The following is a 25,959-nucleotide window of genomic DNA, read 5'->3' as shown; positions in this document are numbered from 1 at the left end:
TCATATCTAATTCCCTGTTCCCTGTCCGCGCCCAACTCTCGATCGCACAGGACCCGTCACGAGTAGATAGCATAATATATCATATACCAACGGCTTATATATTTCTTCCCAATGAAAATACGATTCAAGTTGGATTACGTTTGCCATCATAGACATTCTCAACAACAATAAATAGCAATCTTGGCAAGAATCGAAAGCAAAACCTGAGCAACTTGTTTATATCTTGACCTCACCATATGCAGAGAAATAGCTAGTGCAAGAAGTCCGTCAATCCCCACATAAAATAAAAGCATAGATTCTTCCCAAAGCGAAAAGAGAGAAGAGGAACGATCCAAAAAGGATCATACTAAGATATTCCGGCAAAACCCAAGAATTATAAAGGGAGCATCTCTCACAAAGTAGTTCCAATGACCATCATGTTCTCTTGTAAGCAAACTCACTTTGGGAGTCCAGTAGTGGGACTTAGCAGAGCTAGACTATCATCAGTGAGCACCCTTGGTCCACTCCCAAGCCTGGTGCAGATGAAATAGCTGACCTTGCCGGGGAACTTTTGAGATGGATACTTGTCCTTGCTCTCAGGTGGTGGTGGCAGGGCTTCAACATCTTTCATCGACTGTAGACCAGCTTCATGCAGAATTGATTTGTCTCCTATTACATAACTGCAAGGAAGATACACGATTAAATTTGACATCAGATCAAACCAATGTATTAGTGTTGCAGAACCTGAAAACCCAGTGACCTAGTCAATTCATTGTCTGCTGGTGGAGGGAAGCAGAATAGCAGGCGCTGAAGCAGAAGACCAGCGGATTTTCTGTTTGGTGCAATCAAGACGGCGTTGGGCCCCGCGTCGAAAGTGTAGGCTGCCTGAAATTTAGCCATCTCATAAAACATCAAGCTTTGATGAATTGGCGAGCATGTAGCTTCTGTATCATACTTATTATTCTCTGAGATTTAATGCAATGTGCAAAGACGATATAACGATAGTGAGAGATCAGTGGAGAAGTGATTTCCAGATGGCCTTACATAGGCCACCTTAACCCTTTTTTAAGAGACAAAGATGATTTTCTTCCTTGGTTAAACTTTCAAATTTCCTCAAGATATTTAGACTAAATTTAAGCAACATTCCTATTTAATTTAAGCCATCTTTGAAGAACCTAAGATGTGGGGATCATGTCAGAGTCTTAAAGATTCACTTTCAGATATATACTTTCTTATATTAACTTAACTTCTTTGGTTCCATGCTTGTGAAAAAACCAGTGTTACTCTAATTTCAGATCCCATAGTCGTAAGTTCCTGAATAAATTCAATTAGATTCTAATATTCATATCCTTTTAAGTAGAAAAATTGTTTATAATACAATATGACTTGGTCTTTCCACATTTAAGTAGTTTTACCTATTCTGAGACAAAATCTCCACAAATCCTCAATTTTTGAGTGATTTAATATTTAAAAACTTAGCCACCATCCTTCCATGTCCTAAATCATGAACAATTAAGAGATTTGACTTCCTTAGTTGTGGTGCTTACTTTTCATAATTATCCTCTTTCCCTGTACTTTCCTATCTCTTATTCCCTTTTTCTTTCTCTTTTGCATGTTTTGAAATGTTAGGATTGAGAACATCATCCTTCAGAAGTCTGACAAGTGTTCCTCTTCTCACTTTATCAAAGACCCTACCCTATCCCTTATTCCCTTTTTCTTTCTCTTTTGCATCTTTTGAAATGTTAGGATTGAGAACATCATCCTTCAGAAGTCTGACAAGAGTTCCTCCTCTCACTTTATCAAAGACCCTATCTATTTCCAGATTTCATGAATGCAGAAGTCAATTTAGGATGGCTTCAGTCTGATAGAAACAATGTTCTCGTAATCATTTAATTCTTTTCAAACTAGGATACAGCTTATCATTAATTGCTACAGCACTTGAAATCAACATCTAGTTACTCACTTTTTTTAACAAGCAAATCCATCCATGTACAGATGCAAAACTTAAGCATCTAGCAGTAATTGTCAATAAAAAACGAAACTAACTAACAAAAATCAGGAACCAAAACATTTTTGTGCTCTGGTTAATCCAAATAGATGGTAGAACTTTATATTCAATTGTTTAGTGTTCATCATAGATCTCCCATGTAATTGCACGTGCATACCTGTGGTGTTCCTTCAGACCTGTTCCATCTTTCAACAAGACTGATTATCCTGAGATATGATTGATGCAAAACAGTCAGTCACAGTTAGTGCCAAGAAAATATAACTTAAATCACATATGACTATGCTTTCAATGGTGTTATCATTCAAATATAAATTGAGTATGAATGGTTTATCTTTATGGTAGAGAAGATCATGCCTGTGTGATGTATCATTCATGTAGAATATAGGGGGGCTAGTATCCAAGCAAACAGCATGAAACTGATTACTGTCTGCACAAGTCAACCTAGCAAAAGATGCAAAATCACGATTTCTGATAGCTTCTTCCATCTGCAAAATACGACCTGGGACAACAGTCTAGAATAGACAACAAAAGATTGTAAGTTGGCACTAATTCTTCTTGAACAAGTTGCAAAATATTGATGTCAGACTCGGGAAATAGTTGTACGAGCTCTAATAAGAATAAACACTTAACAATAAGGACAGCAAGTAATCTCAGATGACATACTACAAGAACTTTTAGTAACTGAACATAAAAAAGATGCAATTTTATCAATTGACTGACAAAAAGAATTAACTATAAAAAGACTAGTTCTATCAATTGACTGAAGAAGAGATTTAACTACAAAGAGAGTGCAAGGGAATGAAGTGTAACAAAACCTGGGCTCTATGTTGTAAGAGCGGACTTGTCTCAACACTGTCACGCATGCCAGTGGTGCTACTAGTTTCCTTCTGCTTTGAGCTCACCTGGATTTGTGTTTAACAAAATGAGATATATATACTTGGCAAAACTGCACCCAGAGTGAAAAGCTGTAATTGGTGCATTCAACTTATTTTATGAATTGATGATTGTTCAGGGTCACCACTGCAGTCAAATTAAATGACAAATAATTTACCAGACTTACTAAGCTATACAAAATAAGACGAGCCAACAAGTGCCATTGTTCAGTATATTTATTTTAGTCATAATATGTTAGCATGTTTCATATTTCTGCAAAAGTATCAAATTATTGAACAGGCATATTCTGGCAAAATAATTTGGTCAAATCTATGTTTGTCCATATCATAAAAGGTTTCAAGTTTGATGTAATTTCTCAATATAATGATAACGGAAATATTATGATCTAGCATAAAATCTTTCAAAAATGAAAAAAGGGTGTTTCTTACCTTTGTTATCCTTCCTCAAAACATCAACTGAACAACAAATTAAATTTCAAATGTAATATAGTGAACAAAATCAACGTCCTTCAAAAAATAACAAGGCAAAGAAAGGATCCATAGTCCATAATGTATCCAACAAAAGAAAATTACCCTTAGAGAGTTTTCAAGGATATATAAAGTAAAATTTTTGGTTCTGGATGTTCAGAGATGGGAGAAGAAAGCTAGTAGCCCTAATAATCATATCTGAGTATCTGGAGAAATTTTTATTGGCTCTAGAAGACTCTGCAGCAATATATATCACAAGTATATAAAAAATTACGAAAGATGGCCAAACTCATATCAGTGACCACTGTCTCACTATATGTTCTGAGTAGAAAAAAAATGAGCTTGTGTATGAAAGAAGTCAAGCTTGTCCTCCATGAAAGAACAGATGTACACAATAACTACTTAAAAAAAAGTCTATCACCAAAGACTAAGATAATAAAAACATTTATCAATTCACGATGTCATTGATGTACGGTGACCACATACCACTGCTATGATAATAACAAGGTCATTCCAATGTGATTCTGAAGCAAGCTGAACTGCAATGCTGTCACTTCCACAGGCATCCTGATAATCAGCAAGATTAATTAATAATCATTAACCGTGCCTCTGGAACTATATATAGTGCTTTCAGGTTATATATGTTCTTTTCATAGTGTAAACTTACCTTACCCATGGTCCATTTGACAAAACCACCATACATACTGCGACATGCACTGCCTGACCCTTGCCTACATATGAGAATGTTACTTCAATTGGGATTCACTTATAGGTAGTAATATTATATGGTTAACCGCAGTGATTTATGAGACGACGCCTAAAAATATCAGTGTCTGACAAGTGGGACCAAAGAGAGTTAAAAGTGCAGAGTGAAAGGGCATGATTATACAATGTAAGTGCAAGACACATTATTTCATCGGAATAAACACACAGTTGAAGTAATATGCACAGACCTCGCAATGGATGAAAGCTTTCCACAATCTTCCTTCACATTCATTAGCTTTGCTAGAGTGAAAACTGTGAAGAAAAACACTCTATAAGATGATATCATGCAGATTATTTCATACAGTTTTTTGTCAGTATAACGAAACCAATACCGACTTATTAAGTGACAAAACTAGCTACAAAAAGTTAACAAATTTTATCAAAATGGGGCGTCGTAAGAATATCAGTCATGCAATATCCTTATTAAGAATATTAGTCATTTCTTATTAAGTAAGAAATGTTTAACTCTCGTGTACAAGGATCAAATATGACCAGTACTAACCAAAACAAGCAAGGCCAGCAGCCGAAGACGCCAATCCTGCAGCTGTGGGGAAATTGTTATAGGAAGCAATGTGGACATGCAATTTCTGCCAATCATCCTTCCGGATACGGATACCCTTCTTCTCATCCTCGACATCATCGGCAAGTTTCCTGATTTCCCTCAAACAGCTCTGGAATCTATCTCCAGAGAGTGGAATCTCCTACAGAAACCCGTAAATTTCAGACATCGAGCCAAACAAACACTATCGATGTACCAAAACGACCTTAATCTTCTTACCCTCAAAACCCCAAAAAGAAGGCGATCCATCGAAACCCAAAAAAATAAAGCAAACAAGAAAACACAGAAGCATAGGATCCGATCTACCTTGCCATTGAGCCACATCCGATCTCTGTCGAAGGTAGGGCTAACGGCGACGGTGGTGGTGGCGGAGAGATGGTCAGGATCGAGGGTGACGCTGATGCTGTCGTTGACGGGGAGGATGAGGGCCTCGTCGCGCTTCCCCCAGTACTTGATCACCGCGATGTTGGTGGGAGTTCTTCCGGTCGCCATTAGAATCCAGCTCTCGGTCCCCGACGCCATCCCCCTCCGATCCGACTCCAGCAGCAAACCTTGCTGGTGGGAGAAGGCAGCGAGCGACAGGAAGTGAGAGCCGGAGCCTCGTCTATATTTCGATCCCCAGAGAGAGAGAGAGAGAGAGAGAGAGAGAGAAGACGGAGTCACCAAGCAGCTGACTGTCCGCTTAACTGGACTGGCCCAACCCTTCTTATTTCCGAGGCATCCTTGATACATGTATCTCCATTTAATATATGCTGATCTCCTTCAAATAAGAATATATATGTATGTAATGTATGATTAGTGTATATTTTAAATACATAAATGGTAACGATTTTGAAATTTTATCCACTATATATATATATATATATATATATATATAAGAAAATTAAATTGTACAATTTGCTTTGTCCATGTTATCATTTAAAGAGATGCATGGACCCTGCAAGATTCGCTGTGCGCATAGAAGATATCTGACTCGTTCGGCGAAAAATGTGGGCATGCATAAAACGTGCGAACCTTACCAACCCGTCTGCTCATCTTCCTCTCTTAAAACAATCATGTATGCATAGAATCTCACAGTGAGGGGAACTCCCTCCCGATCGCTACAAAATAACAAATAGAAAAGGGCAGTCACAATTTATTTGGAAATTTGAGAACACAAGAATCTATTTTGAAATAACCAACCTCGAGAAACTTACCAGTACTAGTCATAAGGAGAAGCTGTTCAAGGAAATTATACACCAAGAACTTGAATTAAGATCTACGCTAATGTTGCTTTTCCATATGTGGAGCCCTTGCAGTTTGTAAAAGGGACTTGTAAAACAGTAAATTAAAAAAGAGAAAAAGGAAAAGGAAGTCTTTGGTGGACATAAGTGCTTTGATCCTTCTCGTCGGAATGTATAAAACTATCCGACTAAATCTACCATAAATAGATTGATACAAGACTGCCTACAGAGATGATGTGCCTCTGCCACAATTACTTGTTATGCCTCTGCATCTGCAGAATAATTCTAAAATAAATATTTACAAGGAGGCCGATCACTGGGCCCATCTTCCAGCAGGAAAGGGAAGAATCTCATATTCATCCAAAACAGATGAGTATTTCCGAAAAAAAAAAAAGGGATAACTCCAGGTTGCAAAAGTAGGATTCCACAGAAGACAAGTTGTTGAACCTACCATCTGCACTCTTATCTTGGTCTCCAGTAGCCACATGCTGCAAAATTAAATCAGAATACTGAATCTTCCACCACATAAAAGTCATTCCATTAAAAAAAATTGGAAATAGACTATAACATAGTCAAGATTAGATTATCTTTTTCTGTGTAAAGGTAAGTTATCCTACGACCTTACTATCAACAATGTCGATAAAAGATCTTTATCAGTTAAAACTAGTTGACATCTTTAGATTAGATGATTTTAATACCAGGTAGTGAGACATATGATGAAACATTCAAGAAAGAAAAAAAGAAAAGGTTGTATTCAAGTGTTTCACCTCCTGCCACTTTTGAAGTTGCACCCTCTATTGATGGTCTTGATGTAGGTATAGAGTAATTTGAAATCCTTGGAGGATGTGACCAGCCATTATTACATGTCACTGATGGGGGTTCTGACGTACCATAGGGGGGAAGAGAAGCAGGTGATACTCCAACCTTGTCACCAAGAGATGAACCTATAATGGGGACAGAAGTTCCTGGTTGGTGATAACACATTTTTTTCATTTTAAAAAAAAAGTTGTCAGGGTAAATCATAATGCACTACCAGGCTGAAGCACTGGAGATAATCTGTTTCTTGCAACAACATCCTGATACAACTGCCCTGTAGCCACTTGATCACCATGCAAACTGCCCCTGTGGCTCTCATGTGCATACTGAAATCTCTCAGGAAATGGACAGTTACCCCAAGGATGTGCTCTTTGTTGAGGTTCAGCCTGTACATAAGAAAATTGATTTGAAACCGTTGGTGGAGGTGGCCGCAAGCGATAACCGGTGTCCATCAAAGAAGTGCTGGCTAATGGCTGAAAGTCATTCCGATACCGATTGCACGGATGAGAAGTAGTGACACCGCCATAGGGAACAGAAGCAGGTGGTGGCATCTCGCCAGGAAGACATCCATAACTGGGGCCATACTGTGGCGCAGGCTTACTGGACATCAAATGGGCATCTTGATTAGAAGGTTGTTGGCTAAAATAATGGGATTGTTGATTTTGCATGTTCTGCACATAACACAACAGAAATGCTTAAAACACAGGCAACTAAAAATCTGACAAAATCTCCTGCAATTTGTTTGAATGATACTCACAGGATCAGTTCTAGGCAGGTGCAACTCAATGGCATCAGCAAGGGCATGAACTCCTGATTGCCACTGTGGAACAACAGAATGTGTGGTTGAACAGGGGGAACCAAGAGGAGGTGGTGGTGGCAGAGGAGGAGGAGAAGATGGCAAAGGGGGTGGAGATGGTGGCCTGTCCTCCGGAAGTGGCGGAGCAAATGGTAATAAATGTTGCTGATCAGTCTGATGATGGGAGTGAATAGTATAAGATCCTGAAGAGTTCATTTTCACAGGAGGGGATACATCTTCCATCTCAAGTTCAACATCCACATCTTCCAAGACATGGGGATTCTTTTCTATAGAAGTTTGAATTGTCTCCTTCTCACCATCCATTTCAGCACATCTTTCTGGAGTAACAGCCTCAAAACTCTTCCCATCAGAAGCATTTCCTTCTTCATCTTCTAGCACATTAGTATTCACCAGGAATGGAAGTTGAAAATTGCTATTGCTGATGTTAACAAAGAAAAAAAAATCATGTAAATAAACAGTTGCTTATATCAAGAAACAACCAACATATCTAAATATAACCATGGATGTATAAACATAAGAACCATTTTGTTTACGTAAAAATAGTATCCTCAAAATCAACAGTCAACAGCATATATAGGGCAAAAAAGTACAAGATCAACTAAATTAGTGGAAATTAAGCAGAGGCAATTAAGATCACCTGAGAAAAGAGAGAGATGTCTCCTACATTAGTGAAAGTATTAACTGAATTTCAGCCATTCAGTCCAAATGCTACATGAAGAATAAAAGACAAATGATCGAATGGGGAGATTAGGATGTAGAAGACCACAGCATGAGTGATTCAGTAGGTGTTGATTCATATATGTGAATACTCACATCGCACTTCATCGTAGGGCTTATATAAGATCCATTTATCTAGATATAATCACATACATCAAGAAATTTGTATGCCTTAGTAAAAGCTTGCACAGTTTGAGAAAGGATTTCCATTGATAAAAAAGAATATATTTCAATTAGGCTCGACCATACATAATACTAATCACACAGGGGTGGGCAATTAGCTAGTGCAGCAGGTGCCACAGTGAAACTGATTGAAACGAGGATAAATCAGCCACATTAAGATAACCATCTAAAGAGATTCATTTATCAACTGAAAACTGCTTAGTCGAACAAATGAATAGTGTCGGAGTAAACCAAAAAAGTTTAGGGTGCCCTAAGATTCCAAAAGCTATTTCATTATTATTGTCCATTGACCTTACACTCAATAATCCTCCTTTTCTCAGAGTATTGCCATTGTAATCTTAAAATGTGTTTTTTTTCGACCAAGCTTCCGATAAACTTAGATTTTCGACTTGTTAAACACTAACTCTTCAATAAACTATTTGCTGAAGGTATCCCTGATTCCTTTAATAACAAGTGGGACCAAATAATACAATTATGGTATTTGCTGAACCATACCACATAGTTCGAGCAACAATGAAAATAGTTTATATTATAATCAACTAGCAATCTCTGTAGCTTGATGTCAATCAAAAATTTGTGTGAAGCCTATCCATTACAATACACCATCAAACCACAATATTATCCTCTTATAAGAATAAATTTAATTTACAACTTTGTTTACAATCATCACTGGGATCTTTAAGTGATATCTAATTGGCCCTAAATAAATAGAAAAATCAGAGCAATTGTTACTAAGAATGATGTTTCTCTAATGACTATTTTCTCACATGGTTTACAGCCAAAAATTTGCAAAAAAGGTCATGCACTGAAGTTCAATTTTAAGATGACCATTCATAATGCAATGTTGGAACTTCATCAAATCAGGATTCAAAATGCAACAAAATTGAAGCAGACAAGTGATCCCATAAGCAAAGAATCACGAAAGAGAACAGCCTACTCTTTGTCAGTATGTACATGGTATGTCAGTCTGGCCATGGACCAGCACGCAATTCAGTGCAATGGAGGAACCTGAATTTGTTAAGATATTTATATATTTCCAAAACAGTGAAAGGGTACATTGTACAGGCAGAAATACCAGTTTGGCTCCACACACTATGATCTGACGAACTACACAGAAGCAGCTAGTTAAACAAGCAAGCAAGAATATATACACATGTATACACACATTTAGAATGAGACAGAGTTTTCAGTTTTTGTCTTTATATTAGTTTTCAATTCACACTGCAACAGTGGGTATTATGTACCAGTGTCAGGTCACTGGTACTGTGTCCAGTACCAAAATCAAAATCCATGCTGTCAGTACCATTAAAAGGGCAGCCACACAGGCAAATATTCGAGGCCAATTCTAGTAGCATCAGGACAAACATGTTTAAGAGCAAGAAACAAGGGAGCCAAGTATTGCTTTTCATGCTTTATACTCCCTTTTCCAAAAGGGTTGACTAAATTTTGCATGCATCACACATTAGAAAAAAGTAAGCAAGAGAAGAGTACGAACTGCACCTTCCATACTCGTCAACAAGCATTCCCTCCATTTCCCTGAGAGGATCATTAAGAGCCCGCTCTGTTCTTGATGGACGCCGAGAAGAACTACTACTATATGACAGTTCATTTGTGAAGCCAAGTTCTCTCATGTGATGACGAACAATTGATTCTGGAAGGGTTTTCCTTTCGAGCCATAATCTCAAAACCTTATTCAATAAGTATAACTTGATAAGCATTAGCATTACTCGGTAAACAGAAGTCGAAAGCAATTGCTTAATGTTCTTGCCTTAATGCATTGCCTGCGGTTCTCGGATGCAGCATTTCCATGAGGTGCAGCAGCAGATAATAAACGTGAAAGCACTGATTGGACAAGAGAGAGGTAGACATCTCCCACTCCACCTAGAAATTAAAAGATGCAAATTTTGACTTATAACCTTAAAACCAAAGATAATGGTCTATATGAAACATATTTAATTATAGTACCTTTCTGACTCCTAGAACACTGAGTAATTGAATCTACAAGGAAGAAAAGATCTATCCTTTTGTGCAAGCTCTGTTCTTTTTCCAGGTTTTGAAGAAGAAGTTCAATTACCTAGTACCATCATATGGAATGTAAACAGACAAGAAATTGTCAATATTAATGCAAAATATATGCTATGACAAAAATGCATTAAAAATTATCTCAAACAAATTCACATTATTCCATGAACATAATAACAATCTTTTGACACCAAAAGGCCTTGATATCAGATTGGCAACTAAGTTCCCACAATTGACTATGAGCCTGAAACAACTTGCACATTAGCTATGGATATGCACAGAGCAAGATAATAGATGTAATTATACTAAAAGACTAGATAAGTTCCATGAAAACATAAACCAAAAGGCCACTTAATTTCGCCATCTTTGACGAACTAGCAAAATTATTCTTCTTTTACACACTTGGCAACTGTTGTTGAAACACATAATTAAAAATAAGCACTCAAAATGACAACATAGAGAAGAATTTAACTCAGTAGAATTATTCCAATAGTAAGCAATAAAGTAACCTGCTCTTAATCAAAATGGAACCGAAGTTCCACAAACAAATGAAAAAGGAAAAGCATTCGCAGAACTAGTAAGACACTGGGCTTAGGTAAGGCTCAATAATTCTTCAATAAAGTTTCTTTTCCCCTGAAGGTGCTAGCTCACCGTAAGGTCCTGCTTTCACCATTAACCCTTTGGAAAAAAAAAGTTCTTTTTCCCATATTATAATGACGGGAACAACACCAATAACTTCTCAGCAATGTAGAGCTCTACCAATGCTAGACCACAGAAAAAACATCTTCCAAGATTCAGACATGGGAAGTATCCCAAGTGAAGAGCAATTCAAGCTGACATTGTCTTGCACCAACCTAAGTTCATAAGCATGCTCTGAAAGAAAATGAAGACTGTTTGGGTTTCCATTTACAGTAAAGGCTATATGAAAATAAATTAACAGCTCAACGAGCAGAATCATTTTCAATATCCAGCAAGTCTCAATCAAGTATGAACAAGAAAATGGTTAAAGAGTTCAGAAAAATAGGGTCTCAATTGCACGAAAGAACATTGTGGGATGAATCACCTTAATGTACTCTTCTCCTATTGATATCTATCTCCTTTTCTTAAATGATTATTCCTGCTTTTGTCTATATTTTTCTTCCTTATCAACTTTTATGATCATGTGTATGAACCATAGCTATTAAACAAACATTACTTGCTAACATTTGACGAATTTCAAGACAGCACTATATATGAGAATCAAAATATCAATTTAAGGCACCCTTCTTGGCCACAGCAGAGTATCAACAGTAATCATATCAAATTTAGCATCTTGGGAGAATTATTTTCTTTCAATGTTTTCTAAGTAAACTCCCACATCATTTTGTATCTATTTTATTCATGACTTAATAATTCATGTTAAATTAGATCATGATAATCACCATAGAAGGGATACTATATCTTGTCATCATAACCAAAGATTTGGAGGTGATGAAATGCAACTTCCAACTAAAATTTCATCAAGGGTCAACACAAATACAACATATTGAAGCCGAAGTGAATGGTACGAGACAATTATACAAGAACAGGCTAGCAACATGATGCCATGAAAAACAAACTCCATGGACTAAATAAAACTAAAGATCAAGGGCAGGGTTCAACCAAACATCATATTAGAAAGCAAAACTGGGCTCAGCTGTTTTATTTTTAGCCCTTAAAATGTTTAGCTTTGCCCATACCCCATGAACAAGGACCATGTCAAGACAATAATGAGACTTGTATCTGCTCTAAATATTTCCAATAAGGTCGTTGTTCTCGTATTATACCAAAACTTCAACTAGCATGGACTGCAACCTGGCCTGAGTCTCAGGCTTGGTTTGACAGATAATGATTAGCATGCAAGTGGAACAAACCTAAGCTCAACCTTGCCAGATGGACGTTGAAACTCCAAAGGTAATCATAACATACTCTATAATGAATCTAATAAAGACATCTTATTAAGCACAATGAACAAAAATAAAGTACCTCATTTTTTATACTTAATCCAAAAGGTTTTAAGGTACACATTTTTAGAGCACAAATAAAAGAGGTAGAAGGTAATTTTTTAAAGCAATTAACCAAATGCAACAAAAATACATTTTGAATGAAAAGTTACATGCATAATTTTAATTTATCTAACTCTGAAGGGAACAATAAAGGGATCCTCCAGAGAATGCAGTGCAAGTTGACAAGTACACAAAGTAGTGATTAGGTAATAACTATTTGGCATATGTTGTTTGGCTTTTCACTAATTTTATGTAGGGTGTGTCCCTGAGATCAATCATTTTCCACTTCCTGATTCATAGTGGCCAAAAACTCAAATATTAAGCATGTGATTTTTTGGATTTTTCTAGCTTCTCTACCACCATTGTTCTCAAACAAAAGCTGGTCTACATCTGCTAAATTCCATTTAATTGAACCATATTTAAGAGCACAAAGGTGCACACACGTTCTTCAAGTAGGCTATGGCTCATGTAAATAACTTTACGACAATGTAAGAGAGAAAGCTTTGCAATTAACTTTACGACAATGTACGACAAGGTGCACACACGTATCAATAAACCACAAGCATAATGCAATTAAAAACAAAAAAATGAACATCAAGTTACAAAATATTCAGAGAGAAAGCTTTTCCAAAAGCATAAAAATGGTAAAATTCTATCAGGTATAGGAGTGTCAGTTGAAATTTGATACCTATCTGCTCTAAGAGAATGTAAATCTGCAGAAAGAAAAAGGTATTGCACTTCAAAAATTGAAATCCAATCTAACAAATAGCAATCACACAGACAGATAACAAGAATCATTCACTAAATTAGCTACACTGAAAAGAACCTGCTAGACTATTCTGTTTGTTAACTGAATACTAAACCTTAATATTTTTCACCTGCGAACACACCAGTCCACAATCTGTTACAAATTGCTAAATTATCATGCTAGTGAAATGCATACAAAAAAACCAATTATTGAACAGTATAGCCTTAGCATAACATTTAGTTGAATTTTAATCAGCAAAACTCTAATATTTTCCCTTCAAACGAAAGGAATATTCACAGCAAGAGTATAATTCATAAATAGATTAAACAATTATAGCAGGAAAGATTGGAACATAAATACAGAAAAAATGAGAAATGTTTAACAAGAAAACAAAAAAGTAAAGCGCAAATGACTCTGACCTCTGCAGCCAACCCGTATTTAGCACAATCAATTGCAAGCCGTGTTGCTCTGCCTATGCTCTCTTTTGTCCTAGTCAGTGTACAAAGTAAAGCTTCAAAAGTTTTCCATGCTGCATTTGCTTCTACATGGTTAGATCTGTTTGTGCATTTCAGTTGCAAACTAATGTGAGAAATTTTTCCGCCATTCTGGGATGAATTGCTCATATCATCGCCAGTAGATGTATTGTTGACCAAACTATTTGGAGGAAAACCTTGCCCAGAAAAGTCTCCTTTATGGACTAGAGATGGGCTTACTATTGCATCTGGAACAATTTTACCATCTAAATAGCTGTGAGAAAAGGAAGTGGAGCGAGACAAAATTCGCTTGGCCTGAGCTGCAGCAATCAGTTCTTTCATGGGCATCAAATCAGGAGAAATACACCTACCTTTTGGAGTTTGTCTGTGTTGAGTTTCTTTAACAGCACCTTGCCTGAATGCAATGACAAGAAATGTTTCCTCATAATTCAAATTTTCAAATCAAGATATACCAAATGATTAGTGTAAAAAAATGCAAACTGGACAACAGAATAAAAGCAGACAAAATAGCTAATGAACCAAAGGCACCCATAAACATATAAGTAAACTATGTCCTCTTTCTGATGTCCAGCTTAGAGGAAATATTGTTGAGAGCAATTTTACCACCTTGCCCTATAAAAATAATATCACAAGGATAAACTCACCATTACAATGTTAGCTTAAACATTGACGTTCTGATATCAGGCTCATTGCAAGATCAGATATAAATGTTCAAACTCATATCCTGATTTTTAAGTTTGGTGACATTGCTTCAGCTAATTTTTCTAACAGATCAAGCTTAAAAGAGGTGTTGAACTATGCATGTTTTTCCTGGTTGATCAAGCTAGGAAGAAATGGCTACAAAACCAGACTGATCATGAGAAATTTGCTAGCCTGTGATGATGTTTTGTATCAAACTTGAGCTTTTCATTATAGTAATATTACATTTGCTTGATGTTTTCTTTTCCAGGCATACCTCATTACCAATTGTAGACCTACTTGAATTACAAGTGGGATCAGCTTAAAAGCTGGATTACTTCAAACATAAAACAGGTCTTTTGCTTAGTGTAAACTTGAAGATCAAGCTGTCTTTAGGTTCAAACAGAACAATAATAACTTATATGTGGAACCATCCCATGTATAGCTTCAGAACAAAGGAATCAGAACCAGACTAGAAAGCAACCCAACCAAAACCTGGGTCACTGGTGGGACCGGTGAGTCAACTGATCCAACTGCACATTTAATTCAAATATATTTTTCAAAACATATATAACAATTCAAATTTATATAGTAAAAATCTAATATGCCAAAATTACTAATGAACAATGTTAGACAAATGAAAACAAAATTTCAGTTGAATAGAATATGATAAAATTATTAACATCAACCAACACTATAAACATAAACCTATATCCAAATTAAATAATATGTGATAAAATTTAAAAAGTTAAAGTGTGAATATGTAATTAAATTGCTGAACTAAGAATTTGGATATGGATGTGACATATATTATGATGAAAATAAAGTAAAATTATATTAAGAAAATGAAGTAGCGAAGTACAATAAAAGAGAAGACAATGAGACGATGACCACATGAACAAGAACGATTGGGAGAAGAGGAGCAGACCACAAATTATTGAAGAAAGAAAAATAAATAGAAAATACAAAAAGAAAAAAGAGTGATGCGAAGTAGATGAGATGAAGAGAACACATGAGAGGGGAGGGGTAGAGGAGAAAGAGATTGAAAGCGTAGAGGAGAAAGAGATTGAAAGCGTATATATGATCGCTTTTATTTAATCAATCGATTCATGCGTGTCATCCAACAAATGATCGGTTCAACTGATTCATTCCAGTTTTTCGACATAATAAATCCAATAAGGGAACCAAAACCGGTTAATGGTCTGATTCTCAGTTTTTTCGATTCAACCAACCAGTTTGTCGGGTTCTGATAAGTATGCTTCAAAAATAAAATGTTCAAGACCAACTTATTACATAATTTCACAAAATAATAGTAAACTACTTGAAGCCAAAAAAATATTAAAAGAGATAACAACTTATTATCTAATTATGAAGCACAAACAGATAACAAGTGAAGAATAGACTGTTGTCTCCTGATATGCTTCTGCTTCTTTTAGGAATGTTTTTGTTGTAGCATGGTCCATTAGAAGTTTTCTACAACACATGTTTCAGGATATATGGTGATTAAAAACAACTAATGACAACCAGCAGAAGCATCTGAAAACAAACTGACATTAACCTGAGATAGTTTGCTCAATCTTGGATTCATCCAGGTTAGTTACTATGTTAACCCAATTAGACTCTTGAGAGAGAATGGCAATGCTCTTAGCAGTTTCAATATGTGAAGATTAAGGATTTTACAACCACTCATAAATGAGTTTTGACCAGAATTAAGCTAGATCAACTTTACCTAAAAATTCATGTAAACTAAATTTAAAAAAAAAATCATATCTAAAGTGGAAAAGCGAGAGTTTTTATTTGGGATTAACAAGCAAATCTTAAGTATGCACTGAATGTGAATATTTCTAGATCATCCTAAGCTCGTTAGTAAATTTTGCTTATCTAAAAGCATTTTTGAAATGTCCTACTGCACAATTTTTCTTCTTTTATATACTGAAAAATCTTGAACACAACCTAACCCAATGATTAAACTTTAATACAAAATAAATTGGTATATAATTGAAATATTTACAACTAAGAGCAGTTATAATTAAACAACGCAAACTAAATAACACAATAATTACTAAAAGCTTACATGGTGACAGTTTGACTGTCTTCATCAGATTGAAAAGAAGACATTGTGGCCCCGGATGTGCTGCTTGCTATTGAAACCATATCTGCAGCTGATACAGTTAGAACAGCTTCATCAGGAGGCACAAAGTGAATACCCCCATCAGCATTTAAAAAAGCATCCTGCTTATGTACAACAAGTTCTACACTTTCATCTCTATTAATGTGGTCCATGCAAACATGGTGGTTTCCATCCTTGTTTTCCATCATATCCTTATTTGTTTTATCCAATGATAGACGTGCCTTATCAGCCAAATTATCAGAGGGTGTGACATTAACCTCTTCGGTGAACTTTGAAGAACATGGCTGTGGACTTTCCTTCTGAGTAATACCAACAACAGCTTTGGATACACTAAATCCATTGCATTCAGCAACATTCTGTAGAATTTTATTGCAATCCTTATTTTGTGGGCTCCTAACAATTTCAATGTCGGCAAGAATGTCATGTGTTTTTACTTCTGAAGAAGATAAAGAAGGAATGTCTAAATTCTGTGTGACTGACCCTGATTGACTAATTGCATGTGTGTCACAGTCAGATGAGCATATGCTCCGCAATCTTACAGGGCTTCCGAACTTTGCATCAGAAGCCATGAAGATATTAGCTTCTATAGCCCTTGTAGATTCAGTACAACTTTCTGTAGCTTCAGTAGCATTAGCAGACATAGCTTCCAAAGCACGATGTAGGCGCTTTGATGGAGGCAAAGCGGCTTCAACATCTAGCATGGAATTCTTTAATTGATAATTTTTGGCCTTCCAAAACATAAGGACCTTTCCTGAAGGTGGAGAGCAATTGTTTAGTACAGACGAATTTAAGTCTTCTTTACCTGTTAACAATGTCCCTTCGAGAAGACTAGTATTTGTAAAAGTAGGGGATGTATGCTGCTCGTCACAACTAGTCACCACGGTTAATGTTTCCAATTTTTCATCACCACAGATGAGCTCACCATGCTGTGCCTCCTCTGCAACCGGTTTGCCCATCCGGACCCTAGCTCTCTTCACCAGAGGAAGGTGTTCATCTCCATCTGCCTTCTGATTTGTTTCCTCCATTGCGTTGAAAGAATTTGGTGGACTGTAACCAGACACAACTTGTAAATCATCATCCTTGTTCAACACAGCACATTCTGCAGCATCATTTACTTGTTTTCTATTTGATTTTATTTTCTTATGCACAGAAGATTTTGTGGGGAGTTCAATATTTCGATTCAACTTATCTTTGTCACCCAAGCATCCATTTGTAGAGGCTTCATGAAGACAACTGGATTCTACAACACTTATGTTCAGTTGACATGCCTCATAATCTTTTGCTACAATTTCAGTACCAGTTTCCTCTCTGCAACCATTTGAAGGCATACTAGCAGTACAAGGCACATCCGTGACATGAAAATTAGATGTATGAGATGCATGCTGCTTAGTCTTGCTTTCTGCATTCACACTAAGAATCACATCAGGAATCAAATCACCTGATAGATCAGAATCATATACTGAAGTGGACTCCTGAGTTATTGAGGAATCAGCAACCAATGAACTCTTAAACCCCCTACGTGATGGCACACTTTTCTGTAAAAATGAGCTATCCTGGGAATCATCCCTAAATCTTTTCTTCTTTGAAGTAATACTAGCACCTAATGAGTTTTGTCTAAGTTGATCAAGAACGGTTACCATTTGAAGTGGCTCATCAATCACTAAATCCTTTTGAGAATCATCTGCAGTTGAGGTTGCAGAAACTTCTTCAGAACCCACAGTATCATTGGTTTCTTCCATGTCACAGACAGTTTCTAACTTACGGTCAGAATCTACATGTGAGCCAAGTTCCAAACGGTTCCTAAAGCTAAAAGAATTGCTTCTAGTTCCTACAAGTTTCAGATTTTCAGCACATGGCTCGACATCATCATTGCTTGTATTAGATTCATACAGATCCTGCTTCTTTAAAGTTTCATAAATATCAATTATCTCATCAACAGCTCGCACAAAATCAGCCCCTTTGCCCTGGCGCTTAAGCAAAAGAGATTTCTTCTTCTCCTCGGTGAAAGCTTCAATATCAGCATAATTGCAGAAGGCGCTACACAGAAGATCACAACAAAAAAGAATATCTATTCAAAAAAGTGAAAAAAGAGACATAGTAAAGAGCTACAAGCAACAAGGTACCTTAAGCACATATCATAAACATGAACTTATCTAACAGAATAAAGTGGAATAAACCCTGAGCAGCAAGTCAGATGCTTGAAGAAAAAAAGAATAAAAGTAAGCTAAAGTTGGAATATTACATAACAGAAAACATGTAAATGACTAGAAAATATTTGATGTCTGTAAAAATTGTTAAACATTATATTGCTCCAGATTCATAAAATTGGCTTTGTAGTCATTTGTGACTTAAAAACTGCCATTGCTCTATATCAATACTTCCCATTACCAGTCTCTAAGATATTTTCAGTACAAGAGAATAAAACAGCAGAATGACCTGCAGGTTCAAATAGGCTGAGAAACAACCACAAGGCAGGTTCTTTAACCACTTAACTAGCCTTTAGTACTAAAATCTATCTCTTGTTCAAATGTGGTGTGTCGTCTAATGTGGTAGGTAGTTCTTTAAAATTTGAGAACAGGCTGCTAGCCATCCAGTAAGATCTGTTTTTATATTCCATAGAGTTCTCTCTTCCTAGAATTGTGTGGTATATAGAATGATCTGCAGAAAAGGGCAACAGGAAGTATTCGGTTGAATCCACATACTCAGCTGGATAGCCAAAGCATAGGGATGCTAATTAGCACTACTATCCTACACATCTGAAATACTTTCCAGCTAACTAAACAATCGCCATTCAGATAAGGTGATGAATGCCTGTATTGTGAATTGGTTACAGCAATGATGAATGCCTAAAACCCATTATACTCTATACTACAAATAACATGAATATCATATGGGTTGCACCTGTAAGTTTTAATTATTTTGAACATTACGTCATTACAACCCAAATAAATTCACAGTTACAAGTGACAAATTATGAAATTTCTCCCTGGCAAGATTAGATCCATATTACGGTTAAAATTTACACAACTCCAACTAGGGTTATAGAGCGCAAACTTATAATCTTGTAATCCTAGCAACCTCAGGTTGATGTCAACTACTGGCAGTTTATTGTTGGCTGCTCAAGGTCTTTGGATCAACTCTGGGATTTCATGGCCTCTAAGCTGCAACATTAATTATCCTTCTTCTAATGAATGCCATTCCAGAGCATGGGTGCAGGAGGGGACAGACTTAGACAGAAATATTACTTGGCAAATCAGAAGTCTTATTTGTATCTCCATATGGTCCCTTGGCTTATTGATGAAACTTTCACAGCCGCCAAGGCAACATCATCTCTATTTGGACTAAGGTGGTTGCTGGTTACTACCACCAACGAATTCACCAAGAGTATATTTAAAAACGAGAGAATTGTTCAGACCAAGGTTATAAATATTATACTATATCGGTGTACCGATCAGCTGTCGATACGGTACGTATCGAGCTGCACCAAGCATACTGACACATACTACACTAAGGTGTACCAATGTACTGCCCATACCAATCCTGTATCGGATTGGTACGTACCACTCGTACCGAGCGGTATGGTATGGTATTGCAAACCATGGTTCAAACACAACACATTGGAGAGGAATGCTCTCTATCAGATTATATAATGCGATGTGATGGATCTTTCCACACAATCTAATTTTTCAGGTACAGGTTTTGTCATCAAAATGAGGCGAAGCAGGTCGGCAGCAGCTCGATGCAATTTTGGATGTGCCTAAACCACCCTGCATGTTGAATATAAGGTGATTTTGGAAGGCCCAAACTATGTTAGACGGGAGGGGCTCAGCAATGTTTGGGTGCAGTCAGACACCCTGCATGTTGAATACAAGGCAATTTTGGAAGGCCTGAAATATGTTAGACGGGAAGGGCTCAGCAATGTCTGGGTGCAATCAGATTCGTCGGAGGAGGTGAACTTTCTATATGGTTTCTCTGTCGTGCCTTGGCAAGTTCAATCCATTGTAAAGGACATTTTGAAATTTGTTAATTTAGTTAGAATGGTTAAATTCAGCCACATTCACAGAAGAACATTACCCATCAATTGGCCAATGTTAGATGCATCAAATGTAAAAAATCTTTAAGCCGGGGAGAGGAACTCCACATTACTCTATTCCTGAAGATGTTCTTTACCTTCTTTGAATGAATAGGTTTTCACCTTTTTTAAAGAAAAAGGCCTATCGTCTTTAGTCAATTTAGTTCACCCCCATAAGGGAAATCCAACCAGATAGCTTCATTACTCTAACCCAAAATCATTCACAGAAGTTCAAGTCTATTAATTGGGATGTGGGAATATCATGGGATATTGCATTCCTATATCTTAGAACACAAAATAGCTTTGGACAAGTTGACTTACATCAAATTATCCTAAGAATTTTCCCCACTACAACTACATTGATGAGGTAATTTACCACTCAGGTATGTGCTTAAAGTTTGGCAATCTTTGTAAAAATGAAATAAAAATATGTCTTCATAGTTCATAGTAAAAAAGACAAACACAACACAATACAGTCAGAAAAAAGTTGGTCTAAAATAAAAAAGTTTCAGACTGAAACTGAAATTAGAACCTAACCAAATTATAGGATTCAATGATCTTTTAAAACACCAGAAGCCAAAAGATAAAGCCTTCATTTGTAACAGCATGACCTCGAGAAGACAACTCTAAGAATACCATGCTATTATATGCAGAAAAATATTCAGTCGCTGCCTTGATATATCAGCTTCAAAATCAATGTGCAATTCTCTCTACTCATTTTCACAAACCTCTAAGAAAAAATAAATTGGAGAGTGATCTATTAAAGCACCCAATTCCATATCTAGCTAAAGATGTCTATACATTGTATTTTTAGTAATTACCTTAGTATGATATTGTTAGTATAACAAAGTAGTGAATAAATTAGGTATTAATCAACAAAAATGTTACAATATAGAAAAGACTGACAACAAATATTTTGATGTCTAGCTCAAGCATAATTTGACAACGTCAAGGAAATAATATAAAAAAACTTCAGCTTTATAAGTAAGCTACTAGATGTACATATGCTATTTATCATAATGAGGTAATATGAACAAGGAAAGAAAGGTAGACAAAAGATAAGGAACATCAATGGGTAGGGAAAAAGAGGAGATGAAGCCAAAGTATAAAAATAGGACTGACCAGTCAGAATAATGGAAAAGCAGCGACCAAAAGAAAAATAAGATGAATATCCCGAAGTTGTTAAGAGTTGAAGAGGGTCTCCATGATTTGCATCTAGTGATTCTATTCCAACACCTCCCCTAAGCCTCTGATATGCAAAGGCCTTTAGACCAAGGATATTAATTTCGAATAATTCTGCCAATACCGGACAGTCCTCCCCTAAGCCTCTGATATGCAAAGGTCTTTAGACCAAGGATATTAATTTCGAATAATTCTGCCAATACCGGACAGTACGTACCGGTACGTAGATCGCCAGCTAATGGGCAGTACCGTCGAATGGGGCTGTTTTCGTCCCGTCACCACCCTAAATCGGTCAAAGATGATCGATTTCAACCGTCGCCGCCAGCTACCTAGTGGTATTAGCCAAGGGAGAAAAAAAGGAAGAACATGGAGATCCAACACCGCTCTCCATTGACGATCTCGATCCGTCGCCGCCCTCCCTCGTCGAACGCGGTAGATGAGATGTCATCTCCTCCTCGTATGAGGCGATGAGACCTTAGTGTCATCGACGACTTCTCATCCGCATGGGGAGAAGAAGACTCGGCAATGTCACGGGGAATTTAACTCCAACTTAATTATGAATTTAACCCCTAACCCTCTCATATTATGAATTTTCATCTGAAACTCCAACTTAAGAAGTTCCTTTTCATAAACCAATTAGAAGCTGGAATTTAACTGGAAACACCTTGGCATTGAACTAAAACTATGCAAATTTTAAAAATATAACATTTAGATTTTTACAGAAGCACTGGTACCTAAGATCTCACATTTCAGACATATCGATAGACATTGAATTGCCATCCGACAGATATTTCCATATCTGCTGCTTCCACTGATTCATTGATGTATCAAATGGATCCCTATAGATTCTAAAATTAGCTCCCCTCTCTATCACTCTACAAACTTGATCACACTGTTAACTGGATCTTCTTATAAGTTGCAAGTGGCAACACACATTAGCATAGCCAAAATTTCCTATGAGACATGGGGAATCTTTGATAGTTGAACTCTAAGAATCCTCTAATATCTTAAAGAAGAAAGCTCTTCCAACCATCAATTCTAAAAATAAATATATAATAAAATTCAAAATAAAAAACAGTATATAGTTTTTAATAGAAGATCCTACATAATTAGTTCAGATAATTATAAAAAAAAATCAAACAATCTGACAACAAATCCCCTAGCCACCATGATTGAACAATCAATAAGTGATAGTCTGTAATGTCTGAGATGGGAAGGAACGGCTAAGAGTGAAACATAATTCATCACAACTAAGTTATTAATTACCACAATGCAAGTAGTATTATGATTACATCAGGAACATCATTTATACTTGAGATTCATAAAATGTTAGATCTGTATGTCATTGTTTGCTTCATACACCAAAGTTATATATAATTTTATAAAGGCTTATGCATGAAACTAGCCTCTAGGCTCTATGATCCTCGAAAAAGGGTATTGTACCCGCCTTAATTTTTTAGATGTGTAATTAAATCAACATATAAAAAGATGCCATCAAAATGTGAGAGATGATTGAAGAACAAAAAAATAATCAAATACACAAAAATATTTTAATTTTAAATTTTCAAAATTCTGAAATTAAGTCATGGAGTAGTTATGCTTTAGGAAAATATAATGTTTTGTATGTAATGAAATGTTGTCTTTAGCCTTGTTGGTTGATATATTATGGTTATTGTATAAGCATATTTTATATGTAATGAAATGTTGTCGACAGATTTGAATTGATATATCGTATAAAAGTTTTAAAAGACCTCTCACGTTTGAAATTTTAAAATATTTATTTTACGATGATATGAACTTATGGTAAATGATTAGAGTTCTAATTATATAAATTCTTACGCTTATGGATTTATAAGTGTGGTTAATGTTTTGTTAATTAGTTTGGGTTTTCATAAAAGTTTGAGTGATGTGATATATGATTATAAACTGCACAGGTTTTATGGATGTGAATTTTGACTCGAATGTGTCTCAGTTTTTCTCAGTTTCTCAGTGTGTAATGTTTTGGTTCAAAGCTTCTGCCAAACTCTGAAAACCATTCTACAAAAAAAACAATAATTAAACACCTTGTCCCACTTTTTCCACCAAAACATGGCTTGTATTGCACACTGCAAATTATCATCCATAGACAAGACATCAGAACATAACACCAAGTTTAATTCTCACTGGTAGTGATAAACCATATGTATGACATCTAGCAACTTTAAACTGCCATAAAATTCGTTGAAAAGTTCAACCTTAAATGGACAGAACCATGACTACAAAACCCAAGCCAAGGTCTCAAAAAATATAGAATGAGATTGTTGCATCTGATCGTGATATATTTCACATTGCTTTTCCATGAAAGTTACATGTTGCTCTTAGAACAAAAAAGGGACATTCTAACGTAAGTTTGCATGTACGAAACCTAGAAAAATATAGCATCTTAAACCTTAATTTCTCTAGCAGTAGAAGCTATCCAAAAAAAACACACAAATTAGAAAACCTCTGTAGTAGTCTCTAGCGGCACAAATTATATAAAAGATGCTTCACATGTAAATGAAAAACAAATATGAAACCATTTTTTTCCAGTAAACTTCTGTCAAATCATTTGAGGGCATATATAAAATAAGCATCCAACGCTAAAGTACTCACATTTGTTTAGTTCCATAGAAGTAAACAAACAATTTCTTACGCACAGCAGAGAAGCCCCACTTCTCTGGTTCACTAATCTGCCAACCATCAAAAATATCAATGAGCAAAGTTTGTCAAAGTCCACAACCCAGAAAAGGCAAAGAAAATTCAAATTTACTGGAAGATTTACAGCATATATATATCCCTGTGCACTTCAAGATAAAAAAGGAATAGAAAAAATCAGGCTCCGCAACAACAGAGAGGTATTTAAATCAAACAAGAAACAACGTTTATAGATATTTACAGCATAATCTTCAGAGTGCATTTCGTGGTCACAAAATCAAAGAGTAAATCAGGTTTCGCCTAGGTTACACAATAAACAATGGTTCATATCCATATCAACAGAAAAGCAAGCACACAGCATCGCGTAGGGCAACCGAAGCAATTTCTTCTCAAGCCCAGATCTCTAATTGAAACTAAAGTAGCCCGAAAGATAATCTCTCTTTTGCTTCACTTACTTCGATCAAGAAAGTCAAGAAAAAGATACGTAATAGTTACAGAATCAAACAAGGGGAGCCAGCAAAACAATAGGGGAGAGAAAAATAAACAAAGTCAAGAAAAGATGAATAACCGGTACGAAATCAAGAAAGGACAGCGCAGCAAAGCAAAAGAAGAGAGTTAAACTCCGTTGCAGAAGTTAGGATGGATCGAAGGACCAAGAGGATACCATGGCCGGCCACGCCGGAAAGCCCCTCATCTTGGCGAGGACGAGATCACCGACCTTCCACTGCTGCTGCTGTGAGACGGCGGCGGCGGCTCTACCAGATCCCTTCCTCCGAGAGGTCCCCATCGCGAGAACGAGAGCCGCCGACCCGACCGCCTAGTGCTAGGTCATGCGATTCCCGGATCTGAACAAGGGACCGAGGGGCTGCCCAGGGAGATCTCCCCTCCTCTCTTCGCAAAGAAAAGGAGAGCTTACTACGGGCGACAGGGCTCGGCAGTCGGCGGAGGGGCGCGCAGGCATCGAATCGGCGGCACCGGAGGAGAGGGGCGGTTCCGGTGGCGATGTGGCCTCTCAAGCAACAAGAACCCCTCTATTATTATGTCTACAAGAGAAGCGGAGCGGCGACGGGATCTTTATGATGGTGTGCGGAAGTCCGTTCATATCCCTATTTCTCCCGTCACTCGATATGTCAATGCACGCTGGAAATACATACGCTCGCTCATACACCGTATAAAAAAACGTATGCAATCAATATGTAATGGCGACTATATAAAATAAATAATTAAATCAACATGGTGAGATGAGCCCAACCCAGCCCATGGTCAACCTGTCGTCATCCTTCACCTTATTGCCACGAAAATTCCAACGGACACAACCAGAACATGCGTGAAACTGAACGCGGTGGTGCCCAAGTCTCGTTTCAATTGCCTGTCATCATCCGATACGAGATATTCACCCACCTTTAGCATCTTCCTTCTGATTGGAGAACCTAATGCTCTATAGGTGGGCCCGAGTGGGTTTTACCAATCAAACGGAAGATACGAAACGCGGGTGCGTTTGTATACG

At 36.8% G+C, this 25,959-nt stretch overlaps 2 protein-coding genes across 3 annotated transcripts; both read right to left on the bottom strand.

Annotated features, from left to right (window-relative positions):
- Window positions 1-193: 193 nt before the first annotated feature.
- LOC135586173 (diphosphomevalonate decarboxylase 2-like) lies at window positions 194-5,433 on the bottom strand. 2 transcript variants are annotated; one of them, XM_065156979.1, is made up of 11 exons: window positions 5,336-5,433; window positions 4,979-5,227; window positions 4,616-4,814; window positions 4,302-4,365; window positions 4,016-4,079; window positions 3,835-3,915; window positions 2,803-2,889; window positions 2,342-2,499; window positions 2,145-2,193; window positions 740-864; window positions 194-659 (listed from the first exon to the last, which is right to left on the bottom strand). In XM_065156979.1, the coding sequence occupies exons 1-11, from the start codon at window positions 5,402-5,404 to the stop codon at window positions 437-439; spliced, it is 1,368 nt and encodes a 455-aa protein (XP_065013051.1). In that variant the 5' UTR covers window positions 5,405-5,433; the 3' UTR covers window positions 194-436. The 2 variants fall into 2 exon arrangements, with proteins under 2 accessions (XP_065013051.1, XP_065013050.1); XM_065156978.1 differs by having other exon boundaries at window positions 4,979-5,388.
- Window positions 5,434-6,046: 613 nt separating this feature from the next.
- On the bottom strand, window positions 6,047-25,514 carry LOC103987957 (protein HUA2-LIKE 3). The gene is made up of 11 exons (XM_009406431.3): window positions 25,117-25,514; window positions 24,411-24,487; window positions 16,469-18,562; window positions 13,642-14,110; window positions 10,394-10,502; window positions 10,197-10,309; window positions 9,929-10,116; window positions 7,469-7,946; window positions 6,929-7,382; window positions 6,663-6,839; window positions 6,047-6,383 (listed from the first exon to the last, which is right to left on the bottom strand). Exons 1-11 carry the CDS (start codon window positions 25,237-25,239, stop codon window positions 6,358-6,360), a joined length of 4,308 nt encoding a protein of 1,435 aa, XP_009404706.2. The 5' UTR covers window positions 25,240-25,514; the 3' UTR covers window positions 6,047-6,357.
- Between the last annotated feature and the right edge of the window lie 445 nt (window positions 25,515-25,959).

The sequence above is a fragment of the Musa acuminata genome, chromosome BXJ3-6, assembly GCF_036884655.1.
Source record: "Musa acuminata AAA Group cultivar baxijiao chromosome BXJ3-6, Cavendish_Baxijiao_AAA, whole genome shotgun sequence".
Taxonomy (NCBI): Eukaryota; Viridiplantae; Streptophyta; class Magnoliopsida; order Zingiberales; family Musaceae; genus Musa; species Musa acuminata.
Note: the sequence above shows the minus strand (reverse complement) of the source record. Positions and strands in the feature narration are given on the sequence as shown.

Excerpts from the sequence above, each read along its gene's own strand:
- LOC103987957 (XM_009406431.3), bottom strand. The coding sequence starts at position 25,239 with ATGGGGACCTCTCGGAGGAAGGGATCTGGTAGAGCCGCCGCCGCCGTC. Across the intron at positions 24,488-25,116 it reads TTCCGGCGTGGCCGGCCATG|ATTAGTGAACCAGAGAAGTG; the intron begins GTATCCTCTTGG and ends GATGGTTGGCAG. Across the intron at positions 10,117-10,196 it reads ACCGCAGGCAATGCATTAAG|GTTTTGAGATTATGGCTCGA; the intron begins GCAAGAACATTA and ends TTATTGAATAAG.
- LOC135586173 (XM_065156979.1), bottom strand. The coding sequence starts at position 5,404 with ATGTATCAAGGATGCCTCGGAAATAAGAAGGGTTGGGCCAGTCCAGTT. Across the intron at positions 3,916-4,015 it reads TCAAATGGACCATGGGTAAG|GATGCCTGTGGAAGTGACAG; the intron begins GTAAGTTTACAC and ends GCTGATTATCAG. Across the intron at positions 865-2,144 it reads GGTCTGAAGGAACACCACAG|GCAGCCTACACTTTCGACGC; the intron begins GTATGCACGTGC and ends GCTAAATTTCAG.